The sequence below is a fragment of the Drosophila persimilis genome, unplaced genomic scaffold (genome assembly GCF_003286085.1).
Source record: "Drosophila persimilis strain 14011-0111.01,24,50 unplaced genomic scaffold, DperRS2 tig00000000-arrow-pilon, whole genome shotgun sequence".
NCBI classification, from domain to species: domain Eukaryota; kingdom Metazoa; phylum Arthropoda; class Insecta; order Diptera; family Drosophilidae; genus Drosophila; species Drosophila persimilis.
In genome coordinates this window covers 21,521,885-21,546,229 of record NW_020825288.1, presented here as the reverse complement: position 1 = coordinate 21,546,229, position 24,345 = coordinate 21,521,885, and the positions used below count along the sequence as shown (strand labels likewise).

At 45.4% G+C, this 24,345-nt stretch overlaps 7 protein-coding genes across 9 annotated transcripts; 3 read left to right on the top strand and 4 right to left on the bottom strand.

Annotated features, from left to right (window-relative positions):
- Positions 1 to 209: 209 nt before the first annotated feature.
- Positions 210 to 6,509, bottom strand: LOC6592096 (probable ATP-dependent RNA helicase spindle-E). The gene is made up of 10 exons (XM_002016994.2): positions 6,297 to 6,509; positions 5,970 to 6,215; positions 3,855 to 4,585; positions 3,019 to 3,799; positions 2,363 to 2,949; positions 2,158 to 2,305; positions 960 to 2,099; positions 774 to 895; positions 494 to 709; positions 210 to 431 (listed from the first exon to the last, which is right to left on the bottom strand). The coding sequence occupies exons 1-10, from the start codon at positions 6,492 to 6,494 to the stop codon at positions 299 to 301; spliced, it is 4,302 nt and encodes a 1,433-aa protein (XP_002017030.2). The 5' UTR covers positions 6,495 to 6,509; the 3' UTR covers positions 210 to 298.
- On the top strand, positions 4,756 to 5,895 carry LOC6592098. The gene has a single exon (XM_002016996.2). It carries the CDS (start codon positions 4,758 to 4,760, stop codon positions 5,859 to 5,861), a length of 1,104 nt encoding a protein of 367 aa, XP_002017032.2. The 5' UTR covers positions 4,756 to 4,757; the 3' UTR covers positions 5,862 to 5,895.
- A 670-nt stretch (positions 6,510 to 7,179) lies between the features above and the next one.
- LOC6592095 (NADH-quinone oxidoreductase subunit I) lies at positions 7,180 to 8,212 on the top strand. Its single transcript, XM_002016993.2, has 3 exons — positions 7,180 to 7,262; positions 7,455 to 7,906; positions 7,971 to 8,212. Exons 1-3 carry the CDS (start codon positions 7,223 to 7,225, stop codon positions 8,130 to 8,132), a joined length of 654 nt encoding a protein of 217 aa, XP_002017029.1. The 5' UTR covers positions 7,180 to 7,222; the 3' UTR covers positions 8,133 to 8,212.
- A 57-nt stretch (positions 8,213 to 8,269) lies between these two features.
- LOC6591984 (actin-related protein 2/3 complex subunit 3) lies at positions 8,270 to 9,156 on the bottom strand. Its single transcript, XM_002016992.2, has 3 exons — positions 9,072 to 9,156; positions 8,774 to 8,947; positions 8,270 to 8,713 (listed from the first exon to the last, which is right to left on the bottom strand). The coding sequence occupies exons 1-3, from the start codon at positions 9,075 to 9,077 to the stop codon at positions 8,360 to 8,362; spliced, it is 534 nt and encodes a 177-aa protein (XP_002017028.1). The 5' UTR covers positions 9,078 to 9,156; the 3' UTR covers positions 8,270 to 8,359.
- A 4,043-nt stretch (positions 9,157 to 13,199) lies between these two features.
- On the bottom strand, positions 13,200 to 14,177 carry LOC6591982 (structure-specific endonuclease subunit SLX1 homolog). The gene has a single exon (XM_002016990.2). The coding sequence runs from the start codon at positions 14,087 to 14,089 to the stop codon at positions 13,214 to 13,216; it is 876 nt and encodes a 291-aa protein (XP_002017026.1). The 5' UTR covers positions 14,090 to 14,177; the 3' UTR covers positions 13,200 to 13,213.
- A 16-nt stretch (positions 14,178 to 14,193) lies between these two features.
- On the bottom strand, positions 14,194 to 15,564 carry LOC6591981 (mediator of RNA polymerase II transcription subunit 31). 3 transcript variants are annotated; one of them, XM_026995244.1, is made up of 3 exons: positions 15,529 to 15,564; positions 14,845 to 14,934; positions 14,194 to 14,769 (listed from the first exon to the last, which is right to left on the bottom strand). In XM_026995244.1, exons 1-3 carry the CDS (start codon positions 15,539 to 15,541, stop codon positions 14,243 to 14,245), a joined length of 630 nt encoding a protein of 209 aa, XP_026851045.1. In that variant the 5' UTR covers positions 15,542 to 15,564; the 3' UTR covers positions 14,194 to 14,242. The 3 variants fall into 3 exon arrangements, with proteins under 3 accessions (XP_026851045.1, XP_026851044.1, XP_002017025.1); XM_026995243.1 differs by lacking the exon at positions 15,529 to 15,564 and adding an exon at positions 15,131 to 15,309; XM_002016989.2 differs by lacking the exon at positions 15,529 to 15,564 and adding an exon at positions 15,125 to 15,301.
- Positions 15,565 to 16,813: 1,249 nt separating this feature from the next.
- LOC6591980 (CLK4-associating serine/arginine rich protein) lies at positions 16,814 to 20,027 on the top strand. Its single transcript, XM_002016988.2, has 6 exons — positions 16,814 to 17,032; positions 17,453 to 17,829; positions 18,272 to 18,390; positions 18,483 to 19,079; positions 19,142 to 19,506; positions 19,665 to 20,027. The coding sequence occupies exons 2-6, from the start codon at positions 17,599 to 17,601 to the stop codon at positions 19,772 to 19,774; spliced, it is 1,422 nt and encodes a 473-aa protein (XP_002017024.1). The 5' UTR covers positions 16,814 to 17,032; positions 17,453 to 17,598; the 3' UTR covers positions 19,775 to 20,027.
- The last annotated feature ends 4,318 nt before the right edge of the window (positions 20,028 to 24,345 follow it).

Below are 24,345 nucleotides of genomic sequence, written 5' to 3'. Positions count from 1 at the left end.
CATTGATAAATTCTACTCAATTCGATAATCGGGGATCGACTATTACAAAAATCAAAGCTTGGCACCAAGCGAATCGTTATCTCATGAATCAAATGAATTTGTCGATTTTTCTTATCGGAATTTAATTAATTGAAGAAAATAATAATAGTAATCCATAGGATTAGAGAATACCATATTCATTTATGGAAATACTGAAAAAAATAAGAAAATTAGCTTCTGCTGTCTATAATGTTGTAATAGTATGGAGTCACATAATAAGCTCGCGTCAAATGGTAGATTAATATGCAATTTTTTAGCCCTAATCAATAGGGTAGCCGACCTCCTTCTCACGATCGAGATGCAGCTGGGTGAGCAGATGCAAACGAAGCTCTGCCACCGATTCCAAATACTGTTTGCACAGACTGCAGGTCATGGGATCGAAAGAGCCTTCACTGTAATCACAAAAGATCATGTTAGATTCCGGTAGAGCACAACCGGCGATAGAGCCACTTACAAGTTACGATAATCGTACATCTCTTTGCAGTTCGCAATCAAATCCAAAACAGTGTCCATCTTCTCTTCGTGCAGCTCGGGAATGGTGTGCATGGGGAATATGGAACGTCTTCCATACGGCTGCGGGTCCGGCTCTCCGGACTCCTCCATATCTTGCCATACGTAGTCGCTGCTATTCGGATTGCACTCAATAAAGTTTCGATTCTTGCTCAAAAGTCTGTAAAAGATGAAAAACACAATGGATACAATTTGCTGAAAGCACACATAATTGGGAAGCATACCGATTGAGTGCGGGATAAATTGTATTATGTATTAGAACGCGGTCGGCATGACCAGCTGTTGGATGCAGTTCACCCTCAAGGTTGAAGAATGCGCTATCAATCATGTAGCGGATTTGATTGATCTGAATGATAGGTTTGACCATTAATATCGGATATTGGGCTCCTCAGTTTCAAATATAATCTTACCAGAAGAACATCATGCTCGTCTATGTTCACATCCAAGTTTATTACCAAATCATGATCTTCATAGTAAGATTGCATTGTTTGTGGATGGTACCCAATTCCGGCCAATATCGACACATATCGGCTGTTTGCCGTGTTGGCTTTAAGCTGTGCACGTGGGCAGAATATCAGGGTCATAATTGCTGCGAAACCCGGTATGTTGGGCATTATGCTGGTGCTACGTAGAGTTAAAACATCATTGTGTCGGCCAGCCGCGCTTATACTAGCGGCCACAACCATCTTGGCGTGTTGATCCTGCGGTTCAGTATCCAGGAGCACGAAATTCACCGAGCAAGGATCGATTCTCACCGTTTTGGACATGCCCGAACGCATGGTGGAGAATACTCTCGATTCTAGAGTGCTGAAGGGTCCCTTGAGTGTAATCAACGAGTTGCATTCCTCTGGCGGTGGCGGAGATAAGTCCATATCCTGTGGCAGCTGCTTGGACCGCAGATACTCTTCATTTACTTGCTGCCGCTCTTGCTGTGATACATAGCCTCGGCATTCCTGTTTGCGCATACGAAAATCATGATCCACGCGGGACATGTAATCCTCATCGGTGCGACGGGCCAATTTCTCCTTAACCAACAGTTCATTGAGGTTTCCTTCCCGCAAGTGTATCATCACTGCCGCCACGTTCTGTACCAGAGAGTAAATCTCTAGTTGGACGCGACCGCCCTTGGCCAGGGCATGTAGCATATCGTCGGCCTTCTGCGGCCAGGCGTTATATGTGCTGACCATCGACGCCGGCTGCACCAGGGCCAACCGACACTCAAACAAACGCGGCGGCAAATCGCGATAGTGCCGCAACAAATCCTGGGACATCAGACGCAGCTGGGCCATCGGCAGCCTTTCAATATCTCCATAGTCAACGAAACGAACGTAAAACCTCACATTCCGACTGTCCTGCGTATCCACACGAACCACAGTTGCACGCTGGTACTTCCCTTGGCGTTTGGCCAGCAACATTAGCCCCTTGGTTATGGCCCCCGCATTTCTCACACAATTTTGCAACTGCTGTGGGTTATTGAAATGCTCCGACATGTTGGCAATGCAGTTCTCAAATGATTCTGGTTGAAAAAAGAACTTTCCACAGCTCACAATCTGCAGAAAATAAATAAAATAAGAGCAATACAGTATCCTCTAGGAACAACCCACTCACATTTGTAATCCTTCCGATTATAATCTTGTCGAAGAGAGACGGCAGGGCCAGAAGCTCCACGGCCACTGGCTTGGAAGGGGGAATCCAACGACCCTCGACGATCTTCCCTATCTTTTTGTCCTTCACATACTTTAGGGCATTCATTGGTCTAAAAATGGCGGAAGAATCAGATACGATAAAACCGAATGAATTTTCCGCAACTCACTCCATGACTCGCAGTGAATGCTGATTGCAATATGTTCGCAAGCGTAAGGCCTTGTAAACCTCCGCTTTGATGCGCCCAGGGACATGAACATATGTGGTGCCCTCGGGCTTGTAGATATCATTCTTGAAGGTAACAAAAATCTTCTCCGAGCCCTGTCCAAAGGTCACATCCATGTTTTCGGGCGGTATCTGTGCCTCGGGGAACAGCTGCTTGACTTTGCGCGTGTACAGCTCTCCCATGGTACGGTCGGTGAAGCTGGTGAAGTATACGGTGCGGCAGGGATCCAATCCAGAGATCACCGAGAACATATTACGATCGTCGCCTGACGTTGACTTTGATTGCACAAAGTAGTTGGGATAGAAAGACCCAGCAATAATGACCTTGAGCATTATAGCTTTCTCGCGATCATCGGAGATCCGGTGGGTGGGGAAGTTTAACGGCAGCAAGGAAAGTTTTTCGCAGCGCAAGCGTAGGTCCTGCACTAACAAATGCATCTCGCTCAACGCTCGCAACGAGAGATGGAAGCGCTTGGCCCATTGTATAGATGCATCCTTTTGTAGTCCATTCTCGCACATGTTCAAGTAGGTCTAAAAGTACCATAAATAAATACAGCATACAGAAAATATTTGAGTGTTTAGTAGGAGTACGAGCCTTACCAAGTAGACGCGCCAAATGCCCACCAAATCGGAACCAGAGCCATCGGCAAAAACATAATGCATCCAATAGTTGTCAGCTCCTAATCGCGCACTATCTATATAAATGCCACGCACCGTTAAACCAGCGGCTATAATGATCGCTTCGTCCACAAGATTGAATACATAACCCAATATTATGAGTCGACTCAGGTGCGTGTCTAGCGGCAGCTTAGACATAATAGTACCCCAATAGGTAATGTCACCATCCCTGGGGTCGTAAGTGCCATCCATAGTGGGGAAGAGAGCGCCCACTTCCTTGAGCATCAGTATGGTGTTGCAGATATCCGAGAGATTCGGCGGTGACAGTGCCAAGGCCAGCATCTCAACCGGGGTGCCCATTTTCAGCTCTTTGGCCTTGAGCACACAATTCTGCAATGGTGAGCGAAGCATCTCCGGCACGCTATACTCCGATAGCTCTCGTTGATAGAATGATTTGGTGACCATGCGATAAACACGACCGTTTCGAAGACGACCAACGCGTCCGGCGCGCTGGCGACAGTTGGTCTTTGAGGCCCACGCAAGCCGCAGGCTGCTAAAATTTGTGGACGTATCGGTGACCAGTACTTTCTCTAAACAAAAATCTATGATATATGATACATCCGGAACGGTAATGGAACTTTCGGCAACATTGGTGGCCATTATGATCTTGCGATAACCGGGAGGTGATGGTTGAAAGATTTCCCGTTGATCCTCGGACGTCATCAGGGAATGGCAGCGCACCATATTGAACTTCATGATGGGACTGAAAGATGAATCAATGGATATAGTATGAGTGCTATTCAAAATCGTTTTCGTACTCATGATTCGCCATGTCCTTGAGCATATCTGACATGTTGTTTATTTCTCCAACGCCGGGCAGGAAGATGAGAATGGAACCCTCACGCAAGGACTGATTGTAACTCTTCCCGGTGCCTCTTTCGTTGCGCTCCATGTTGTCAATGACCAAAATGGTTTTAATGGCTGATCTGTAGCCCTCCTGCGTAATTCCTGGACTGTTTATATCCTCCTGATGGCCCTCCCAGTTAATGCTTTGCAATTGGTCGCGATAGTACTTCTCCACAGTAAAGTTGCGTCCATAGCTGGCGGCGATCACAGGCGGTGCACTGCTCTCATTGGCAAAGTAATCGGACAGTTCGCGTGGATTAATGGTCGCCGACATCAGGATGACCTTCACGTGACGCGAGTTTGTGGCCAGAAGGCGGCGTATCACAATCAGCAGGAAGTCCATTTCTTGGCCGCGCTCGTGCACCTCGTCCAGCACAATGTGTGTATAGTGGGTGAGTGTCTTGTTGTTGACGAGAATGTTCAGAAGCACTCCCGTAGTACAATATAGAAGTCGTGTGTCCGCGAAACGTTCCAGCTGCCGGTGGAGACCCACCTGATAGCCGCAAACGGTGCCCGGCTGCCATTGACGCTCTTGGCACACACGGTTCGCTATGGAAATGGCAGCAATGCGGCGAGGCTGGGTAACAACGATATTGCAATATTGTTTGCTTTTGAAACCCTCATCCAAAATATATTGCGGTACCTGGGCGGGAGAATTACAGTATGGTGTTGAGTAACGGTCAAATTTGAATAATAGGAAAATAAATCAACCAGAACCAGAACTAGTTCCATCGATATCAGATATCGATGATAGAAAATTGTTTACATTTTTTATTGTGGAATGCGCGCAATAAAGCAAGAGATTTTGGTCTTCGATGGAGGTTAATGTGTACGACGACTGCTGGCTTCTGGTGCAACGTTTCAACCAAGCAGCCAATGACGAGCAGAACGGCGAGTTTGAGGTTTTCTGCCGTTGCTGGCAGGAGCTGCAACTGCAGCATCTCTTCTCCGCCCAGACGAACCATATCGAAATAATTGCCACCACATTGGCCGCCCTGCACGTGGGCAAGCGTGTAGCCTGCGGCCGCCGCACCAATGGGCAACTATATCCCGCTGCCTCCCGCTTCCAGCGCATTGCAGGATTCTATCTGCTGTACGTGGTCTACAACAAGCAGCCGACACAGAATTTTGCCAAGATCGAGGTGTCACCATCCACCTGGCAGAGCCTGTGCGACTATGCGTTGCAGTTGCGTCGTGACAGTCCCGAACAAAAGGACACTGAGCAGGTTAGCTACCTCTTCTGGCGTTTGGTGCAACAGCAAGCTTTCCGCTTCACGGCCGTGGACTATGGCCAGGGCCTAGATGGCTTGGTCAACTATGACAACGTGGAGAGTGCTGCGGGAATCAGCAGGCAGAAGAAGAGCGAACTGATTTTAAAGCAACACAGACCCAATAAGGTCAGCCTGATTTATGAGCTGGAGGACCTTAGGAATCTGGACCTGGCCAGCGACCCGTTCTGTAAGTTGGAGACGGCCTATAACAGGCAGAAAGAGCAGCTAGTCGGCCAAGAACAGACACTGCCGCCTACTCGGGTCTTTAGTCAGCTTCGGGAGATCTTCAGTGACATACAAAACATTATTGGAGGACAGAACCAGAATCAGCACGATGATGAGCAGCCTACAACATCTACGAACCACCAACTGGAGCTACGTGAGCGGGTGCGCTACAAAGCCATGTACGGAAAAGAGAAGGACGACTTGCCAAAGGCTGAGCTCGATAAAGAGGAGGAGCAGGAAGCGCAAGATCCGTACCAACGACGCACATCATCGGCCACTATTTTTTTGCCGCAACTGCCAAAAGATGTGGAGCGAGAGTACGAAATGGACGATTACACCGAGGATGAGGATGAGGAAGGGGAAGCCTGTGAAGAGTTTATGGATATGCCGAAAAGCCAAGCTACGAGTTACATATGTAAATAAATTCAGAATCTCAAAAAAAAAAATGCAAAACGAACTAGCACGGATTCTACGCTCTACTGATACAAAACGAACTAGTTCAATTTTTGAACTATATTTTTTTTTATTCACCTGCGTCGTTTTGCCGCAACCCGTCTCACCCTTTACGATCACAACGGGATTCTCGTTAATGGCGTTGATGATCTCCTCGCGCTTTGCGTAGATCGGAAGACTTTTGTCTCGATTCAGGTTGAAATAGTACTTTTCGTAAAACTCGGCATCGGTACGAATTTCAGGAGACGCTTCGTATTCCTCATCGCTGTCCATGTCGTCGAGGCTTTTATTGCGCCTTGACGCCATTTCATCAGAACTGAATATCTGTAAACAAATAAACAACGCAAGCAAAAAGTTTATAAAAGTGCAATTGTAGCACTTTTTAGGTGCTGGCCCTCCTCTTACCCCATTCATGCGCTTCTTCTCTTTTTCGACAAAGCTCTTCACATAGTCTTTGCCCACAATTTCGCGTTTGATCGGCTTCTCTAATTCGTCAGATTCCGTCACAAAAGCGTGCACATTGCTCGATACATGTCCGCGCGGTGCTTGTTTTCGTACGAATTCCTTCGAAAAGTCGAAGAAATCCATTAGTTCTTGGTCCATTTTTAACGAAATTTTTTTTTCGGAATTTTTCTGCGTTCTACGATTCAAACTGTAAATGTAAACCAGTGTGACCGCGGATTTAGCACGGATCAATTACACGGTCTGATTCCCAGAAATATACGTCGAATATACTGACGAATTATCCAAGTTCTATCAATGTTGTACAAAATTGGCTAGTTTTTGACTAAAACAAGGTTTGAACAAAAAAGTTCAACAAAAAAACAGTCGCACTGTTGTCACGTCAATGTTGCTTGTCAACCGAAGTATGGTATAATGGTATATTTAAGAAGAAAGGGTATATAAACATCTTTTGAATTTCGCTCACAAATCTTTCTTACGTATATCATTTATTCCAATAGATTGCATTTAAATCTTTTTCGCACATTCACTTTCAACCAATTTCTATTTGGCGCGCACCACTTATATACAGACGATAGTTTCGATAATCGAACTTGAATCGGGTAATTAAAGGTAGTTAATCTTATACAAAATTTATTCATCAATAGGATGATAGGATGGGTAAAGCTGAGAGATCTAAACAGCTAGTAATATTCGACGAAATATATAACTTGAATTCGTCAGTATATTTACGGTATATTTTTAAAATGAGACGGCATATTTCTGAGGGTCGGACGGTATATTTCAACGATAAATCCGCGGTCACACTGCTTATCGGGGAAAAATCAAACAAAATCTAAAAATTTTACCTGAACTGTGCCGCCGCAGACATGTCGCTTACTATGCGAATTTTCACAGCATCCCGCAATGGTTAGTGGCTGGGCAGTAGCTTGCCTTGCACTCAAAGCGCGACATGCGAAATACCCGACTATTCCATGGGCATCGCATTGAGTGAGGTTATGTAAGCTTATGTCATAGCAAAACAAAGGACTAAAGTGGCCAATTATTGTTCCGCGGCGGCTCACACAAGTGCACTGTATTAACGATAGGTCTCCCCCGCAGGTCAGCGCATGTTTCGCACCAATGGCGCCTGCTTGCTGGCCGCCAAGCGGACCGAACCCAAAGACATTGTTGAGGTCCCAAAGGGCTATGTGTATGTGAATAACAAGGAACTGAGCATGGAGATGGAGGACATCACCGACCGGGCGGCGACATCAATGTTCTTTGGCGAGCTCTTCCGCGGCTTTGGCGTCACACTGGCCCACATCTTCAAGGAGCCGGCCACCATCAACTATCCATTTGAGAAGGGACCTTTAAGTCCCCGCTTCCGGGGCGAGCACGCCCTGCGTCGCTATCCCAGCGGCGAGGAGCGTTGTATCGCCTGCAAGCTCTGCGAGGCCATCTGCCCCGCCCAGGCCATCACCATTGAGGCGGAGGAGCGTGCCGATGGCAGCAGACGTACGACGCGCTACGATATCGACATGACCAAGTGCATCTACTGTGGCTTCTGTCAGGTAAGGAATGGGAGTCGAAATTTTTACATCATTTCAAGTCGATTCATTGACTTTTTGCTCGCAGGAGGCCTGCCCTGTGGATGCCATTGTCGAGGGACCCAATTTCGAATTCTCCACAGAGACGCACGAGGAGTTGCTGTACAACAAGGAAAAGCTGCTCTGCAACGGCGACAAATGGGAGTCTGAGATTGCGTCCAATCTGCAAGCGGATCATCTCTATCGTTAATGTCGGTTGTACATATACTAGAATCCTTTGTTTAGAACGATTTTCCAATTAAATATCGTTGCCGTGGCTGCGTCTCAATAGACGACCTTTTGTTATTGTTACAGTTAATACTGCATAAAGGAGCGGGCGAAACGATATTAAATGATTTATGTATTAAATTTCTTTATAGAACGAAATACTACCAGTGTTTCAATGCAATTCGATATTGGAATGGAACGGGAACGGCTCTACTGTCCCGGGCCAGCCAGGCTCTTCTCCATGAACTTCTTCTTCGCAAAGCACGTCCACCACTTGTTTGGCTTGCCATCCTCGGTGTTAAAGACTCTCTCCACCACACGATTGCCGGTCTCGTGGCGCAGCTGCAACAGATACTGACGCATCAGGTCAGAATCCTGGGCCGTTTGGGGCTTCGCATAGACGGCGTTCAAGGGGAAGCCAGCGTCGCCGGGTATGTCGAACTTGGAAATGGCCAGGCTGTACATCTCCTGCTGTCCCTGACCCTTGCTGGTGCATCGATTAAGCCGCTTCAGGCATTCCGTTATGTACAGTGTCACGTAGATGAGAACGCGGTCCACCTCCGACTGGAATTGCGAGAGTATAGTCATATATGTATGTATGTACTGTAGATATTGGATTCTTACTTTGATTTCGTATGTGCGAAAGAATACATTGGCTTTGAAAAAGTATAGTGACTCATCAATGATGTCGTTCTCCACATTGGCACTGGGCGCTGGTCCGCGCACCTGGGTACGGAGGGGCAGGATGGCCATGTTGCCCACTTGTTGGGGGAACTCCTTGATCTGGGAGTGGTAGGCCTAACAAACAAAAACTCATTAAATGTATGACAATAATATTTTCGTACACCCTTGCTTTGCAGGGGGTCTTTAGCAAATCGAATCAAAGAAAAACACACATGTCCTCCAACAGGAACCCACTCACCGGCATGGTATTTATGTGAAAACAAAATAGCAGGCTATATATATAAATTAATAACAATTATATTGTTCTTTTTGGCAAAAACAACAATTTCTCGGACTGCTTTGCACTGTTTTTCCCCAGCCCTGGTAAATCACCTATCGCACTTCTGATAGTATCGATATCAATTCTTGACACGTACACGTCGTTTTTGGTAATTACGTAGAAATGTAGCAGGTGTGTAGTTAGCTCTTTTTCGTGGAAAAATAAGACAGCACATTTCGGTATATCGGTATATAATGGTATATTTTGTCGATTTCATCAACCCATTAAATTAAATTTCAACGGTATATAAAAATCCAATAAAAGCAAGTGTTTAAAATAATCCAATCAATTATAAAATAGATTCATTAATCGGATAAAACGAGGAATGTTTAAAACAGAACTTGAATTTGTCAGTATATTTACGGTATCATTTTAAAATAATACGGTATATTTCGGTATATTTCTGAGGGTCGGTCACACTGAACGGCAGTTTTGTGAGCCGGCGCGACCTAGAGCTGTCAAACCATCGAAAGCGGCGCCACTTGATAGTTTTAAATGGAATGATTTGAAACATCGATACTATCGATGGCACATAAAAGTTTTTCAAAGGCTCAGAACTCAAAATTTTAAGGAAATATTTCATCGAGTACTTACTTATTTTATGAGACTGTTTGAATTTTGTGAAAAATATTTGAGTCGTGTTGAAAATTGGGACAATGAATGCAATGAAGTTTGAAATTCAACAGGTGCAGTACAAGCGCTTATACCAGGAGACGCAGTTAAAGTCAGAGTCATCAAAGCTACTCGTGCTACCGGCAGTAAACTTGGGCGAAACTTTGAGGCGAATTCCAGGCGCACACGAATATTTCAATATTTCTGACGAACTTGAACGCCATGGTGATCCAGAGAACAATGGTGGAGAAGGAGAGGACGGGGACGACCAGGCTGACGAAGAAAACGAAGAAGAAGAAGTTCCGAATGAAGAAGATGGCGACGAGAATAACGACGAAACAGAAGAAGAAGACGATGACGAAGATGACGAGGACGAAAATGAGGAGGAAAGCTATGAAGTGAGTATTAATAGCCGCCAATCATCTCCTCTTAACTTAATATATTCGTGTCACTATATCGTCTAGGAACTTCGTCGTCACTATATCGACGGGCTACGACTCAACCCCTGTCCGCTCGGCTCCAGATTGGACATGCTTGCGCAACTACAACCACTCATTGGTTCACGTTTACCGATCGTAGTGACTCAGCGTACACATCCAACATTTGATATTGGGCATTTTGAGAGGTATTATGTGAATGGGCACTGGGGTAGGGATAGGAATGCATATCCTGCAAATCCAGCTGGAAATCAGTCTTCTAATCCAACCATAGAGGATTACGAACCTCTTATCGGGAGTAACCCAGCATATCAACTGTGGACTAGAATGCGACGAGCTGGATATTCAACCGATCAGTGGCCAGAGTCGACTAGCCAGTTTGGGAGGATGCAGATGCTACCAGCAACTCCAAATCCGCGCAGACAGTCCAATCAACACTTTCCAATGCAACAGCAGTTTTATGCACCCAGTTATCAGGCTATAAATCCACCTAGTTATCAGGCTACAAATCCACGAAGAGATAGCTATACCCAAACCGGAGCTTTTGGGAGAGAAATAGTATATCCTCCCAACAGAGAGGTGAATCGATGGAATGTTTATAGTCCACGCGTAGAGCTGACTTCAACCGAATATTCGCCGATAGTAGAGTATCAAAGATCGGATCCCAACACAGAAAACCCACCCAGAAATCGCTTTGATTATAGCGGATATAGAGTCGGAGATATTTTTTTATATTCTCCACCAATCCCTGGATCCAATCAGCCAGCATCCCATCAGCCGAATTCCGTGCGATCTTCAAACGCACTCCAATCGTATCCATCACACAGAGGGGCGTCTCCTTTGGCCAGAGTGGATCCAAACAATGCAAATCCACCCAGAAATCGCTTTGATTATAGCGGATATAGAGTCGGAGATACTTTTTTATATTCTCCCCCAATTCCTGGATCCAATCAGCCAGCATCCCATCAGCCGAATTCCGTGCGATCTTCAAACGCACTCCAATCGTATCCATCACACAGAGGGGCGTCTCCTTTGGCCAGAGTGGATCCAAACAATGCAAATCCACCCAGAAACCGCTTTGATTATAGCGGATATAGAGTCGGAGATATTTTTTTATATTCTCCACCAATCCCTGGATCCAATCAGCCAGCATCCCATCAGCCGGATTCCGTGCGATCTTCAAATGCACTCCAGTCGTATCCATCACACAGAGAAGCGTCTGCTTTCGCCATAGTGGATCCAAACAATGCAAATCCACCCAGAAATCGCTTTGATTATAGCGGATATAGAGTCGGAGATACTTTTTTATATTCTCCCCCAATCCCTGGATCCAATCAGCCAGCATCCCATCAGCCGAATTCCGTGCGATCTTCAAATGCACTCCAGTCGTATCCATCACACAGAGGGGCGTCTCCTTTGGCCAGAGTGGATCCAAACAATGCAAATCCACCCAGAAACCGCTTTGATTATGGCGGACATAGAGTCGGAGATATTTTCTTACATTCTCCCTCAATCCCTGGATCTTATCAGCCAGCACCCTTTCGGTCGGATTTCGTGCGATCTACAAATGCAGCTTGGCAGGTCTTGGAAAATGCACTCCAATCGGATCCATCATACAGAGAGGCTCGAGCTCGAACTTCATGTATATGCCACCATCGGAATTGTCCTCAATTCGGTGCTCAGTTTGAGGCTGCTAGAACCCGACGTGTATTAGCAAGCAGACAGTTTACCACGTATACCCCCTCGGGACGCCTTGTACCTCAATCCTGGTACCATGCCTTGCAACACGCTGGACTGTTGCGGACTACACCTAGAGAGCAGTCGGCAAACCAATATTCACCCATTGGACAGGATGTAGCCCGATCCGTGAATGAGCAGCAATCCAATCCAGCCAATGACCCGGCTACAAGTCCACCCAAAGAGCTGGCTAATGGCCCACCACACTTGCATGGTCCCTATGAGCCGCTGCTGGCCCATCGCCTGGCCAATGCCGTGGAATATGGCCTATTCACTGCTGAAGACGATGACGACGGTCAGACTACACTGTTGATGAACGACGTCCTAGATCAGATAGTAAGACTGCGACCCGATTTAATGGAACAACCCAACGATGATAACAACGAAACGATTAATCCCTTGGACGTGCGTGAAGCGAATATAAGAGAAGAGCAGAAGACGCTCTGGGAAGTTTGTAAGAGTCGCCGCAATGACAAGTAATTCAAAGAATAACTGCAGGAGACACAAGCTAGACGCCAAAGAAAAAACAAAATTTTAAAATTTATACAAGTCTTATATACTCGCACAAGATAGTTTCTAAAACTACTTATACCTATATGTTTCGATATTTTTAAAGACAACCCCACGTTAATTTTATCTGTATTATTCAAATTTCGAAAATCTGTCAGTAACTTTGTTTGTCGCGAGAAAAATGGCGAAGAATAATAAAAATAAAAATATAATAAATAATATAAATAAATAAAATAAAAGTCGAGATCGATTCCAAAGCTGACGAAGGTACCACATGTGTGGTTTATATTAAATTGTATAATCATTGTATTCCCTTTTTAGATGGTGTCCAAGGATGCCGATGAAGTAAAAGTAGACGAGGCACCTGCCGCTGTGGAAAGGGGAAGCTGCTAAGCCTAAGGGGCTGACAAGGACCTAGCTCTTCTCCATTTGAAAGTGTAAATGCTCAATTGGTGGATATTTTCAGTGACAGCGAAAGATTTTGCAGCTGAAAGAAAAACGTCTCGAAGTGGGGATATATTACAAACATTATTTATATATAAATAAACAAATATTGCTTGAGCTTTTAACGATATTTCGATATTTATGATTTTACCAACGTTTTTTTGATCGGCAAGGGCCCCCCACCATGGGAGCAGCTGATTAAAATGAGATTCAAACTAAAAGTCCACATTTCTAATCTAACTGACACTTTTACAGCGCTATTTTACCGTCGATGGGTTTTCTGTTAAAAATCCTAGTAAAATACTAAGACAGGACATCACATTAATCACTGAATTCTTGGACCTCTACATCGCTGTCCACATCGGGCCCATCATCGCTCAGGTCCTCCTCTTCGTTGTCCTGCATCTCCTCGGGCACTCCCAGCTGGAGACGTTTCCGCTGCAGCAGGGCGGACCAACTGAGTCGGGTCTCGCACAGCGGACACTCGCCACCAATGGGTATGTATTGGCCGGGCTCATCGCCCAGCAGATAGCTGGCGAGGCACAGCATGTGGCAGGTCAGCCGGCAAGTGGGGTTGGTGCAGCCCAGCCGTGAACGCTCCGGCTGTTCGATGCTTTGCATGCAGAGGTGACACTCGTGGGCCCAGGCAACAGGCGGAGCAGTACCGGTAGCCTCCTCCAGTTTACGCTGCGAGGCGGAGATGGACACCTTTCCGCTGACAATCTCCATGTGGCAGGGTATCGGCAGGTCAAACGCACGCTCATAGTCCGTTTCCAGCCAGCGGATGGTGAGTGCTAGACGATGCCACGGCCCCACGCCCAGCATGCGATTGAGAATCCTAAAATTGTAATCAAAATGCGTCTCCTTGGGCTTCTTGCGCTTCAGATCGGGAAAGATCTTCAAGCGGGTGGAGAGCGTGGGCTGCTGCCAGGCCCACTCGAACTGCAGGGCCGAGATATTGTTGGGAAAGCCATGGACAATCATGACCATCTGCCAGGGCCCCTTCTTGCTGGTCTTCTTTGCTCCACCGAAATCGCAGCCACGATTATGCTGCTTGATACGTCGCTTGGGATTGACGGTGAAGCCCACATAGCATTTTGCACGATAGCGCGAGTCGAGGCTCTGGCTGCATAGCAAGTAGACGCCATAGAAATGTCCCTTGTGGGCGATGGCTTCATCCTCAGGCGGCGGCGGCATCTTCAAGTGTGGCTGTGAATGCAGTTTAAAATGGGGATTACTAAGGCGTTTACTACCAACAAAAGGAGACGACTGTAGAGGCGGGGAGACAGCTAAAGAGAGACTTTTAGAAGACTTAGACTAGTTTATTTTGTTAACTTTCAATTGCCATCGTTAATTTAATTCTAATTTGATGTTTGACGCTGTGGCCAAGCCATTGATTTGTTGCTGCTGTTGTTGTGGAATCACTGCCTGCGACTGGCCAGGCTCGCCCCGTTGCACCGAGCCCCCTAATGGCTGTGCCTCAGCGGCGGATGCCGTGCCATTGCCATTAGCTGTGGCCATCATACCCCCCGTGGCTGCCGCCTCGCCAGCTGTGGCGGCTTCGCCACCATTGCTTTGTTGCAGTTGTTGCTGTTGCTGCTGTTGTTGCTGCTGTTGCGCTGCCGCGGCATTCTCCATGAGTTTGATTCGCTTCCTGGTGTAGTGCTGCCACTGGAGTATGGCCTGATCATCGATGAACTTGCAGCACTGCGAGTTGACGATCTCGCGACGAAAGTGTTCGTATTGCAGGAGATCCAGGAAGTACAGGCACATCGGGTACATGAGGTATTTGGCATAGTCCGGCTCCTTCCAGTATTGCAAGTACTTTAGATAGTTGATGAACGATTGGTCCTTGAAGTAGCCACGTTGGGCCAGGACTACAATAAGACAACATACTATGTGTAGAAAGGCGTTCCTTTTTTGAATGATCTTATCTTTGGTTCGACACTTACAGTTGAGATAATTTGGATTGGAGAGACACTGCACAAACTCTAGTTCTATTTGCCATCTTCTTTTCTGCTGCTCTTCGGACTCTACGGTCGCTATGGAGAGAAGGATCAGAGCCATTAGACCGGTCACACAGGGGTAATTTTTGTTAAAACATTATACTTTAGAGAGCATGCCTGCGGAATCGAATCGAATGTTTTAGCTAACTAAAAGCGTGTCAGTAGATGTTAACATTTAAGTATATTTATGTTAGAATTAATGTGTGTTCTTTTGGCGTGTACTTACTCTTACCCTTTCCGTACATTTTTGCCATTTTGATTGTGGAAAGGGTCGTCTCGTTGTCGGTGTTTTTGCGTCTATTCAGTTTCAGTCTCAGTTTTGTACTTTCTGTGTGCTACTATATGGATGTGGCTGTGGCTGTATGTTCTTGTGCTTCATCGAAATTGAAACGAAAATGTACAATAAACAATAACACACAAAATATAATACACAAAAAAATGTATGATGGCAAACGAGGAGGGCAAACAAAAGAAAACAGAAATTGTGAAATAAAAGCGAACCGAACACAGGGCGGGCACTCAAAAATATCAACTCGTCTATGGGGCACTGGCGGTATGGCTGTCGCTCCTTTTGTGTTGGTGAATTCTTGTGGTAAAGCAGTTTAAATTAAGTTTTTAATTTCTACAAACCGTAAGAGTTCATTTGGATTGGAATCAGTGTGAACGCGAATCAAATTTACGGTCTGACCCTCAGAAATATACCAAAATATACCGTTCCATTTTCAAAATATACCGTAAATATACTGACGAATTAACATGTTCCATCATACATCTTCCTCGTTTTTGATATTCCGTCGAATATTACTAGCTGGATAAATTCATCAGCTCCGAACTCATAATTTTATCCGATTACTAAATCAATCTCCTACAAGAAGGTATGATCTTAAATTTTCATATATATTGCATTGCTTATAGAAAAAAGTTAAAGCACCAACGATCAACAGTGGCAAGAAATTCAGTGACTTGGCGATAAATATACGTTTTGACCCTCAGAAATATACCAAAATATATACCGACGAAAAAAGGAACGTAGCCCTCTTAAGCCCCCTATTTAAACAGTTCAACGACTTGAGGTAGATGGCGGAAAATATTACTGAGTGTAAATTCTGCTTGTAGATTCATGCAATCTTTTTTCTGCACTTAAAAAACCATATCTTTTACCTGAACTGCACTAAAATAATTTAATATTAATTTGCGGTGGGATATTAAAATACCCCCTTGGTCTACAGTAGGTTAACCGGCTTCCGTCAAGGATTGAAAACCATATTTCTCGTTTTTAATATTCCGTCGAATATTAATAGCTAGATAGAACCCTCAGCCAGGCCACATACCAATTCTTGGTATCTGCAATAAGACAATAAACTGCAAAATTTCGTTATGATAGCTTTAAAAAAGAGATGGACTAGTTGACAAACATTTCCGAAATTCTTTAATATGCTTATCATTAGGGTGTGAAGGAAATGCTGCGAAGAGAGGATATCCCACTACAAAATAGAGAGCAAATCCAAAAAAAAGAAGCAATTCCCACTAAACTCGAGCGCCATATAGAAATTGCTTGAAAGTGAATGAGCGACAAGGATTTAAATACAATGCATTGGAATAAATGATAGAAGAAGTACGATTTATAGAAGAAATGATAGAAGAAGTGCGATTTGTACCCCTTGTCCTTAAATATATTCCTTCAAAAAATAAATTTAAATTTTTTCCACCATGGATGGATAGCTGGAAACCCTGTTTTTCGCCACCCATGGCCTGCCAAATACGGTATATTTTGAAAATGACACGGTATATTTAGGTATTTTTCTGACGCTCAGTCACACTGCTTGTCTGTATACCAGCGTTTGTCATCCAAATTTTAAAACAAACTGCGAAGAAAATACGGAAATCATCAGAATAAACATATCTTATCGCATTCAAACAACTGTACGAGCAGTATTCTACAAACAAATAGTTATTTGGAAAAGTACTCACACCGATAAGGGAAGCATTTCGAACTGGAAAAAGTGCGTGCAAATTGAGACTAGGCTTTATAGGAGAAAATTGCGCCTGTGTTGGTAATTTTCACGCATCAGCGTGGGACATTACATTCTTGCGCCTCAGCAGGGGACTGAAAACGCTAAACGGAGTCGTAAATGTAAGTACAAATTGAAATAACGCTAGTATACAGAACATATATACATATGCATAAGAATAGGCGTGACCCCATTTAATGGAATGAATCAGTCTCGCCCCCTCAAAATGTCTGTTTGTTGTAGTTGTTGTAGCAACTATAAATAGAATACAGTAGAGTCTCATAAAACGCAACCCCCGACGCCCGATGATAGAAGGTGTTGCGAACATGTCGAGTGAAAATCCCATGCACGGCTGCATTTTCATACCAGCTGCAGATTTATTGATGGATTGAGAAAGTGCTCGCTCGCGTGTGCTTAGCGTTTATGGCTGTCGTCAGCTGCCTTTTGCAATGCCACCTACCTGCAACCGTATCCTTCGCCTTTCACATCGTTTTCTACCTGTTATAGTATAAAATAGATTTCCATTCCTTATTTCATTTCAGTTGCAAACCAAGTTTCAAGCTCAACGCACACGCAGTCTAACTGTAAACGGAAATCAGTGATCGATAAATAGAAATCCACCAAACCAACAAAGTTGCAGATAAATAATTTACCACAAAATAATACATACAAAAAGAACAAACTAAAAATGGTTCAGACCGGAATATCGTTAAACGAACGATTCACCCAGATGCAATCCAGACAGAAGCAGGAGCAACTGGCAGTCAATGGCCGTGGACGCCGGAGCCGCTCTCAGAGCCGCAGCCGCAGGATTGTGGACAGCAATGTGGCAAATCCAATTGCATCGGCGGCCAATTCCCGCCTGCTGCAGGAGTTCAAACGGAAGCACACCGTGCAGACGGCCCTCAAACTGAAGCGCGTACGTTTCCCCAAATCCAAAAAACAAACAGACAAGCCATGACAGATCTCAACCACAAGATATCATATAACTCTGGGATATGAGCATCAGCTTGATAAATAACTGACTTGGCCAGGAGAAGGAGACTCGGACAATGGACGACAATCATTGACAAATTGGAGCGGAACGCCTTCTGCGTTGTTCCAGGCCACATTCGACATGGGTTTTGAGTGTCTCTGTGTGTGCGATGTGTCTCTGTCGGTTAGTCCCTCCTGTTGTCCAGCCAACGCCAACGCAGACTCCCAAATCTAGACTCTCTTTCTAGAGAGACTTTCAAACTTAAACTTGAACTCAAACACGCTCGCTGTAAAACTCCCAAAAAAAAAAACAGATGCTGCGCTCCTTCAACTCCGATTGTTATCAAACAAAAAAATCCATCCACAAACCTTATGCATCCTTACAGAGAAGCTTACGGAACACTGGCGGCGGCGTACGCGGAGCACGCGTGGGCGGCATCAAATCGGTGCGCCTGGCCCCCAATGGAAAGCCCATGCGGTCGAACAATGTGACCCGGGTAGCAACGTAAGAATCCTCGACTATAACCCAATGGCCAGACACCCACTGCAATGAAACATCTCTGTACTTCTGCTTCTACATATCCGCTAACTGTGCAGGATGCGTGCCGATCTCGTCGCTAACAGCAATCTGACACGTCGTCGCAGCGGCAGCAGCACTCGTCGCTCCGCCTCGGCAGTGGGCGGCCTTCGCCAGCGACTGGGAAACCGTCGGCCCTCTGTGGGTGGCGCCTCCGAGCGTGTTGAGCGACATCAGCGTCAGCTGATTAGGCAGCAGCAGCAGCAGTATAATCTTCATCAGACCCGTGGACGCTCCCGCAGCCGTTCCCGTTCCCGCCTTCCCCAAGTGAGCGCTCGCAATGAACGTTCTCGCTCGCAGAGTCGCGGACGCAGCGCCGGCTCTCAGTTAACTCGTACACGCTCTCAGAGTCGCAATCGTGGACGCGATCGTCGCCAGCAGTCGGGTACTAGGGCTGGACAACAAACACCCCGTGTCTCGGTCAAGCAGCGTCTGGGCGTGCGTCCAGGCCAGAGCAAGGTCGGTGCGAAGAATAACCAGGCGAAGAATCCGCGCCGTGCATCGAGCAAACTACGTGGTGTGGCTGGCGGGCGGGTGGAGAAGCGTCGCAATGCCAATCCCCCACAGAAGGGGGTGTCCGCTTCCCTTGCCGGACGACGAGGACGTCCACGTGGAAGGTAAGTTCTCCTGCAACAAAATCATTAAAAATCAAATACCTATACAAACTTTTCCTTTACAGATCTGCTGCTAGGGCTGCTGCTGCTGCTGGGGGAGGTGCTGCTTCGGGCTCCAATGCAGCCTCCACACGTCGCTCGCGCTCACGCAATCGACCTGCTGCCGCTGCTGTCACTGCTGCCGCCGCTACCCCGGGAAGGGCCAACAAAACACGCAACCGCCGTGGCCGCAGCGCTGGCGCTGCTAAAGGTTCCGGTGCCAAGGGGGCCGCCGCCAACAAAAATGGTAACAGAAACAATAGCAAAAGCAATGCCAGCAAGGGCAAGACCAACAAGGGCCGCGCAGGAGGTGGAGGTGGCAAACCAGGGCCACAGCAGGAACAGGCTCGTCGGGGACGCAGTCGTACTCGTACTGGTCGTCAGGCTGCAGGTAAAAGCGTTACAAGTCATGAGCCGCACAGCTAAATGGACACCCAACTGGAACCGGAGGCTCTGCAGCAGCTGAACTTGGAATTTCTTTCTCAATAATTTTGACCCCCATTTCTGTGGAATCCCATTCTAATCTCATGTATTTTCTTGTACCCCTAGGCAAAGGCAAAGGCGGTCCACGTGAAGAGGTCAAACGCGAGGATCTGGACAAGGAGCTGGATCAGTACATGTCCACCACCAAATCGGAAATGGACTATTTGCTAAAGTAAACTCGACTCGTCGTTCGACCAAAGAAGTAGGAGGAAGGATCAAAGGATTAATGAAGAAAGTAACCAAGCAACCACCGGCTTAAACAGTTTATGTTTCTCTTAGTTTAATAAGATACCAAATAGTTTATAATTATCTCTAATCAGATGTACTAAAAAAGAGTCGCGAGAAGCACGCAGACATTTATGTTCTCTAAAGGAAAGCTAATTTTTGTAAGTTATTCATGTAAATATATGACAGCATACTGTAAGTTAATCAAACTTTGAACTATTGAAAGCTTGATCGATGTTAATGTTAAACGCATTGCCCCGAAATACAAACTTATTCATTGCTCAACTAGAAAAAAAGATTTTCAAGAGTTTTCTTTGGCAACCCTCCTCAATTTTCATTTGAAAACAAAAAAGAAAAGATAACATTCCTATTTTTTTTAGTGGTGCTAGAAATCAAGAATCGCATGTGTGCACACCCAGTTACGCCCCTAACCGTTTCCCTCATTCACATCGACTGGCAATCTCCCATCTTGTGGGACCTGAAGATAAATCTATTTATTTTCAAGTCACTTTTTTGTGTGCTTGTGTTTGTGTGGTGTGGGTTTTTATTTCCCTTCTTTTTAATCCGTTTTTTTCTTTTGTCTTCTCTTTCTTGGTCCCCACGTTTTTCCTAGGACTTGAGTGAATATTTTTAATTTCTGTGATTGATTGCAGTTTGTGGGCGGTTGGGTTTTCCAGGTAGTCAGTGGTAGCTGTGGATTGGATTTGGCATTTTAATTAAATTTTCCCATCTCCTCCGAGCTGTCTCCCACACTGTTTGTGGATCTGGGATCGAAAAGGAGGAAAAGTGCACAACTTTGTTGGTGAAAATGCATTTAGTTGATTTGTTCAACTCATTAATTGAATTTCGATCAGTTTTCCGAGTCAACAACTCCATCTTAATCAGAGCCCCAAGTCACAAACTCAATCTTAGTCAGGCACCAACAAAAACCATAAGCAGTGCCCGATTCAAACCACTAAAGAAATCGTAAGCAGAGCTTGTAAGCCATTAAGTAGCTAAACATGCTTCAACAACTGGCCAATCCGATTAGTTGTCAATGCTAATCAACCGCAACCCCCCGCCAGTGTCCGTCACTCATGCACCCATCCAAAAACTAAAGCCCCCGAAAGCCCACACCCATTCACGAATGGAACCCAACCATCCGAAAATGGAAGGCAATCCGCTAATTAACACAAAATGGTCATTTGTTTCGCCTGCTAATTGCCCTGTCCTGCCCTGTCCAGGATGTGCATATACATACACCTTCCGGGATTCTGGATGCTGGTAGCCTCCGTCATTAACCCTTTGTCGCCTGTCAGCTGTTTGGCGAGCATTTAACAATTTATAAGCAATTAGCAAATGTTGCTTTAGCAGCGCCTAATTAGACAATTCAATTTCCAGTTTCGTAGAAATTATGAGGGACCTTTTAGGGATCTTTTTATTCTAACTCTGGGGTTAATCAGGGTTCAGTCGCCCCCTTCGCCCTTTGGCAACATGTTGCAAAATGGTATTCTATTCTTTTTTCAGTGCCTCATGTTGCCAGCGTCTCCCAAAGTACTCCAAACCTATCCATCCCCCATCCAAAAACCGGGCCCCCGTTCACTTTGTTGCCATCAAAGTGAAGCCCCCAATTTGTCAGCGTTGGCAGCTGTGAATGGCTCTCGGGCTCTCCTCGCTGGCTAAAGTAAGTAAATAACCTGGCCATCAGCGGGGGCCAAACTTGGAGCTGTCGCGGACTTACTCTAGTCGGTGGCAGGGGTAGGGTGTGGTCTCTTTCTAGCCACGTCTCCAGGCAAAAACCAATTTGACTAATCCGCGCAGAGCACACGAAAAAGGTGGCAAAACCATGGATGGTCTTCGAGTCCTTCTATCCTTTACTTGTCCTTTTTCAGATTACAGGATGGGACGGCGGGAGGAAGGGAAAACCCATTTTGCGGTAGTTAATTCGTTTGCTGAATGCTCAAGCTAAAACTACACAGTTGAGTGGTCCCATAACCTTTGCTCTCCCGATTTATACATAAATTTCCACCAGAGATTTGAGGCACACATTTAAAATTGCCTCAACAGTGATTGGGTGAAGAGAAGCACGACGGGGCTTACAAGCCAAATCCCTTTATCAATAACATACATGACTGGGGAGGCCATGGTGCGGGTGTAAGAGTCTCCGGTTTTGGGCCACACGTGCAGCACTGACAGCAAACAGCAAACAATGAGTGCAAGAAAAACACAAGAATCGTGCCAAAATCAACATAAAAAAAGGCAAGTCAACCCGCTGTCCATCACGCATACGCCCTGTTGTCGATGTGTTGTTGATGTTTGGCTGCTTCCTGTGCTATTGCTACTTTTGTTTGTACTAAGTACAGGCACACACCAAAATCAGCCTTCACTTTGAAGTTTACGAGTATGTTCAAGTACAGGGTATTTGTGGGGATAGAAGGTTATGCGTATCTAATGGTTTGTATAAGTGCAGAGATCTTCAAATTTGACTAAAATCTAGTCGTAATTGTAGAGCTTTCGTATGTGGTGCTCAAGTGTATTCTAATATTTCTTTACCAGAATTTATTTCCTTAGTTTTTATTTGAGAAAATAAACCGAAGTACCTACAGCCCCAAAATGCTGCTTAGCTACTTGTACTTTTTCAGGCCAGAAATTTCTGTCTGAAAAAACAAATAGCATTTACCCCAAATGACATTTCTATTGTAATCAGTGGCGAAACGCGACTCCTCTGCCGCCTTCTCAGCCTCTCTGCCACACTTGGTTGCGGCTAATGAAGCGGCAAAGTGTTGAATGACAGTCTGTCTGTGGCACACGCACCCCAAATACATACATTACGAGTGTGCCTGAGTGAGTGTGTGGCATAATAAATAAGTTGAATGTCTTTCTTATGAAAATGTGCTCGTATGAACCAAAGATTGAGCGATCTCAGCATTTTTGCCTGTGATTTGTGTCTTGGAAAAGAAAACACACAATAAAACAGGCACAAATTTAAATAAATTGTATTAAGAAGGCGGACCAAGGACCACCGAATTGCCAACCTTAAGATGTTAATCAACGCACTTAATACGCAGAAGAGAAAAGCCAAGTGCATGCGGCAAGAGCCAAGAGCAAGAGCTCTCTTCTCTCTAAGGAGGTAAAATGCCGGCGGTGCAATCAATTTCACGGTGAACCACAGACCCTCCCTCCAGTCCCTGCTCTCTCTCTCTCTCTTTCAACTCTTGTGGCCATATCTGCTCTAAGCCATAAACAACCGTCAGTCAGTGGCAACTTAATTGTAAAAACACAACTTTGTTGTTGTCAGGCTCCTCTCTGCCACTAGCTCCTGGCCTTGGCGACTGGCTTTCGTATCGCCTTAGCGGTCTTAGCTGCCGTCTGCTGGTCCTGGCTCCTTCTACAAGACATGCAACAGAGGGAATTTGTCATGGCACTGGCAACTGCAACTTAAAGCAGTCTTCGGCACTCAGTTTCAGTTTCAGTTTCAGTTCCACATCCAGTGCCTTCTCCATCTCCGATTTCCGCTTCAGTTCACTTGACAAACCCAAAGCAAAAACAAAGAGCAGAAAATCAAAAGAAAATGATTTTTGGGTGGTGCAAAACTTTCTTCCTTTCAAAACATTCGAATTGCATTAAATTCATACCAATAATGCAATTTTCATGGCATTTATGACAGAACACAGAACCCCATCTTCTACCGCGCATGCGATTATTGGAAGCTATATCCAAAGTTTTGGCAGGGCTGTCAAGCAAACCGATGTTTCATGTATGGTTTTTATCTGTGTACTCGTGTGGGTGTAAAGAGCAAACGGGAGAGTGACAGAAGTTAGTGGGAGCTTGTGACGTAAAGCACTTAAGTCCGCCTAACACTCACATATCTTGATTAGATACGCCCCAGGCCTGTGCTGTGCTGGGCTGTGGTGGGGCACGTTGTCGGTCTCTCCGTCCCTCGGTCTGTTTCTCTCTGTCTCCCTCGGTTTTGCGGCTTTGCAAATGCAACCGACGGCATTGTCATTCCGGAACTCTAAGCTATGCTCTCTCAAAGGAATTGTATGCCGGAATTGTTGCTGAAAGTAAACACATCCTGGCGTACAATATTAAGTACATATTTGTTTGTCATTTCGTGTGGTGGTGGTGGAATCTTTGAAAAGGGCAAAGCCTTTGTTTTGATGTCCTGCAGCAAGTTTATTGGGGGATCTGGCTAATCTTTTGACTGAGAAACGAGCTGGCTGTAGCTGCTTAAAGGAATTGGAGTAGAAGTTTTCACTAATTAATACGAAAGATATGACATACAAGATGATGTCTGATGGTACTCGCTTCATAAGAGATTCTTCATCGGCTCATCCTAGATAAGAATCGTCTCTTGTCATAAACTAAAATTATAATAATTTAAGGAAACACGAAAGGAAATTTGTGTACATTTTCAGCCTATGTTTCCAAAAAACTTGTGGCATCAAGTCTAGAAAAACACCCCATAATCATCTCCATCGAACAAGTATTTCCACTCCACGACATCGCTACCATTTCAGGACTGGAAAAACTTGTGTCATTC

What these genes read in the sequence shown, in the direction of transcription:
- LOC6592098 (XM_002016996.2), top strand. Translation starts at nt 4,758, where the DNA reads ATGGAGGTTAATGTGTACGACGACTGCTGGCTTCTGGTGCAACGTTTC.
- LOC6592096 (XM_002016994.2), bottom strand. Translation starts at nt 6,494, where the DNA reads ATGGACCAAGAACTAATGGATTTCTTCGACTTTTCGAAGGAATTCGTA. An exon ending in AAGGACATGGCGAATCATGA is followed by an intron (nt 3,800 to 3,854) that starts GTACGAAAACGA and finishes TTCATCTTTCAG; the next exon opens with TCCCATCATGAAGTTCAATA. An exon ending in CATTCACTGCGAGTCATGGA is followed by an intron (nt 2,306 to 2,362) that starts GTGAGTTGCGGA and finishes CGCCATTTTTAG; the next exon opens with ACCAATGAATGCCCTAAAGT.
- LOC6592095 (XM_002016993.2), top strand. Translation starts at nt 7,223, where the DNA reads ATGTCGCTTACTATGCGAATTTTCACAGCATCCCGCAATG. An exon ending in TTTCACAGCATCCCGCAATG is followed by an intron (nt 7,263 to 7,454) that starts GTTAGTGGCTGG and finishes TCTCCCCCGCAG; the next exon opens with GTCAGCGCATGTTTCGCACC. An exon ending in TCTACTGTGGCTTCTGTCAG is followed by an intron (nt 7,907 to 7,970) that starts GTAAGGAATGGG and finishes TTTTGCTCGCAG; the next exon opens with GAGGCCTGCCCTGTGGATGC.
- LOC6591984 (XM_002016992.2), bottom strand. An exon ending in TTCGCACATACGAAATCAAA is followed by an intron (nt 8,714 to 8,773) that starts GTAAGAATCCAA and finishes TCGCAATTCCAG; the next exon opens with TCGGAGGTGGACCGCGTTCT.
- LOC6591982 (XM_002016990.2), bottom strand. Translation starts at nt 14,089, where the DNA reads ATGCCGCCGCCGCCTGAGGATGAAGCCATCGCCCACAAGGGACATTTC.
- LOC6591981 (XM_002016989.2), bottom strand. Translation starts at nt 15,152, where the DNA reads ATGGCAAAAATGTACGGAAAGGGTAAGA. An exon ending in AATGTACGGAAAGGGTAAGA is followed by an intron (nt 14,935 to 15,124) that starts GTAAGTACACGC and finishes TTCTCTCCATAG; the next exon opens with CGACCGTAGAGTCCGAAGAG. An exon ending in CAATCCAAATTATCTCAACT is followed by an intron (nt 14,770 to 14,844) that starts GTAAGTGTCGAA and finishes GTCTTATTGTAG; the next exon opens with TCCTGGCCCAACGTGGCTAC.
- LOC6591980 (XM_002016988.2), top strand. Translation starts at nt 17,599, where the DNA reads ATGGTTCAGACCGGAATATCGTTAAACGAACGATTCACCCAGATGCAA. An exon ending in AATGTGACCCGGGTAGCAAC is followed by an intron (nt 18,391 to 18,482) that starts GTAAGAATCCTC and finishes CTAACTGTGCAG; the next exon opens with GATGCGTGCCGATCTCGTCG. An exon ending in TACTGGTCGTCAGGCTGCAG is followed by an intron (nt 19,507 to 19,664) that starts GTAAAAGCGTTA and finishes TTGTACCCCTAG; the next exon opens with GCAAAGGCAAAGGCGGTCCA.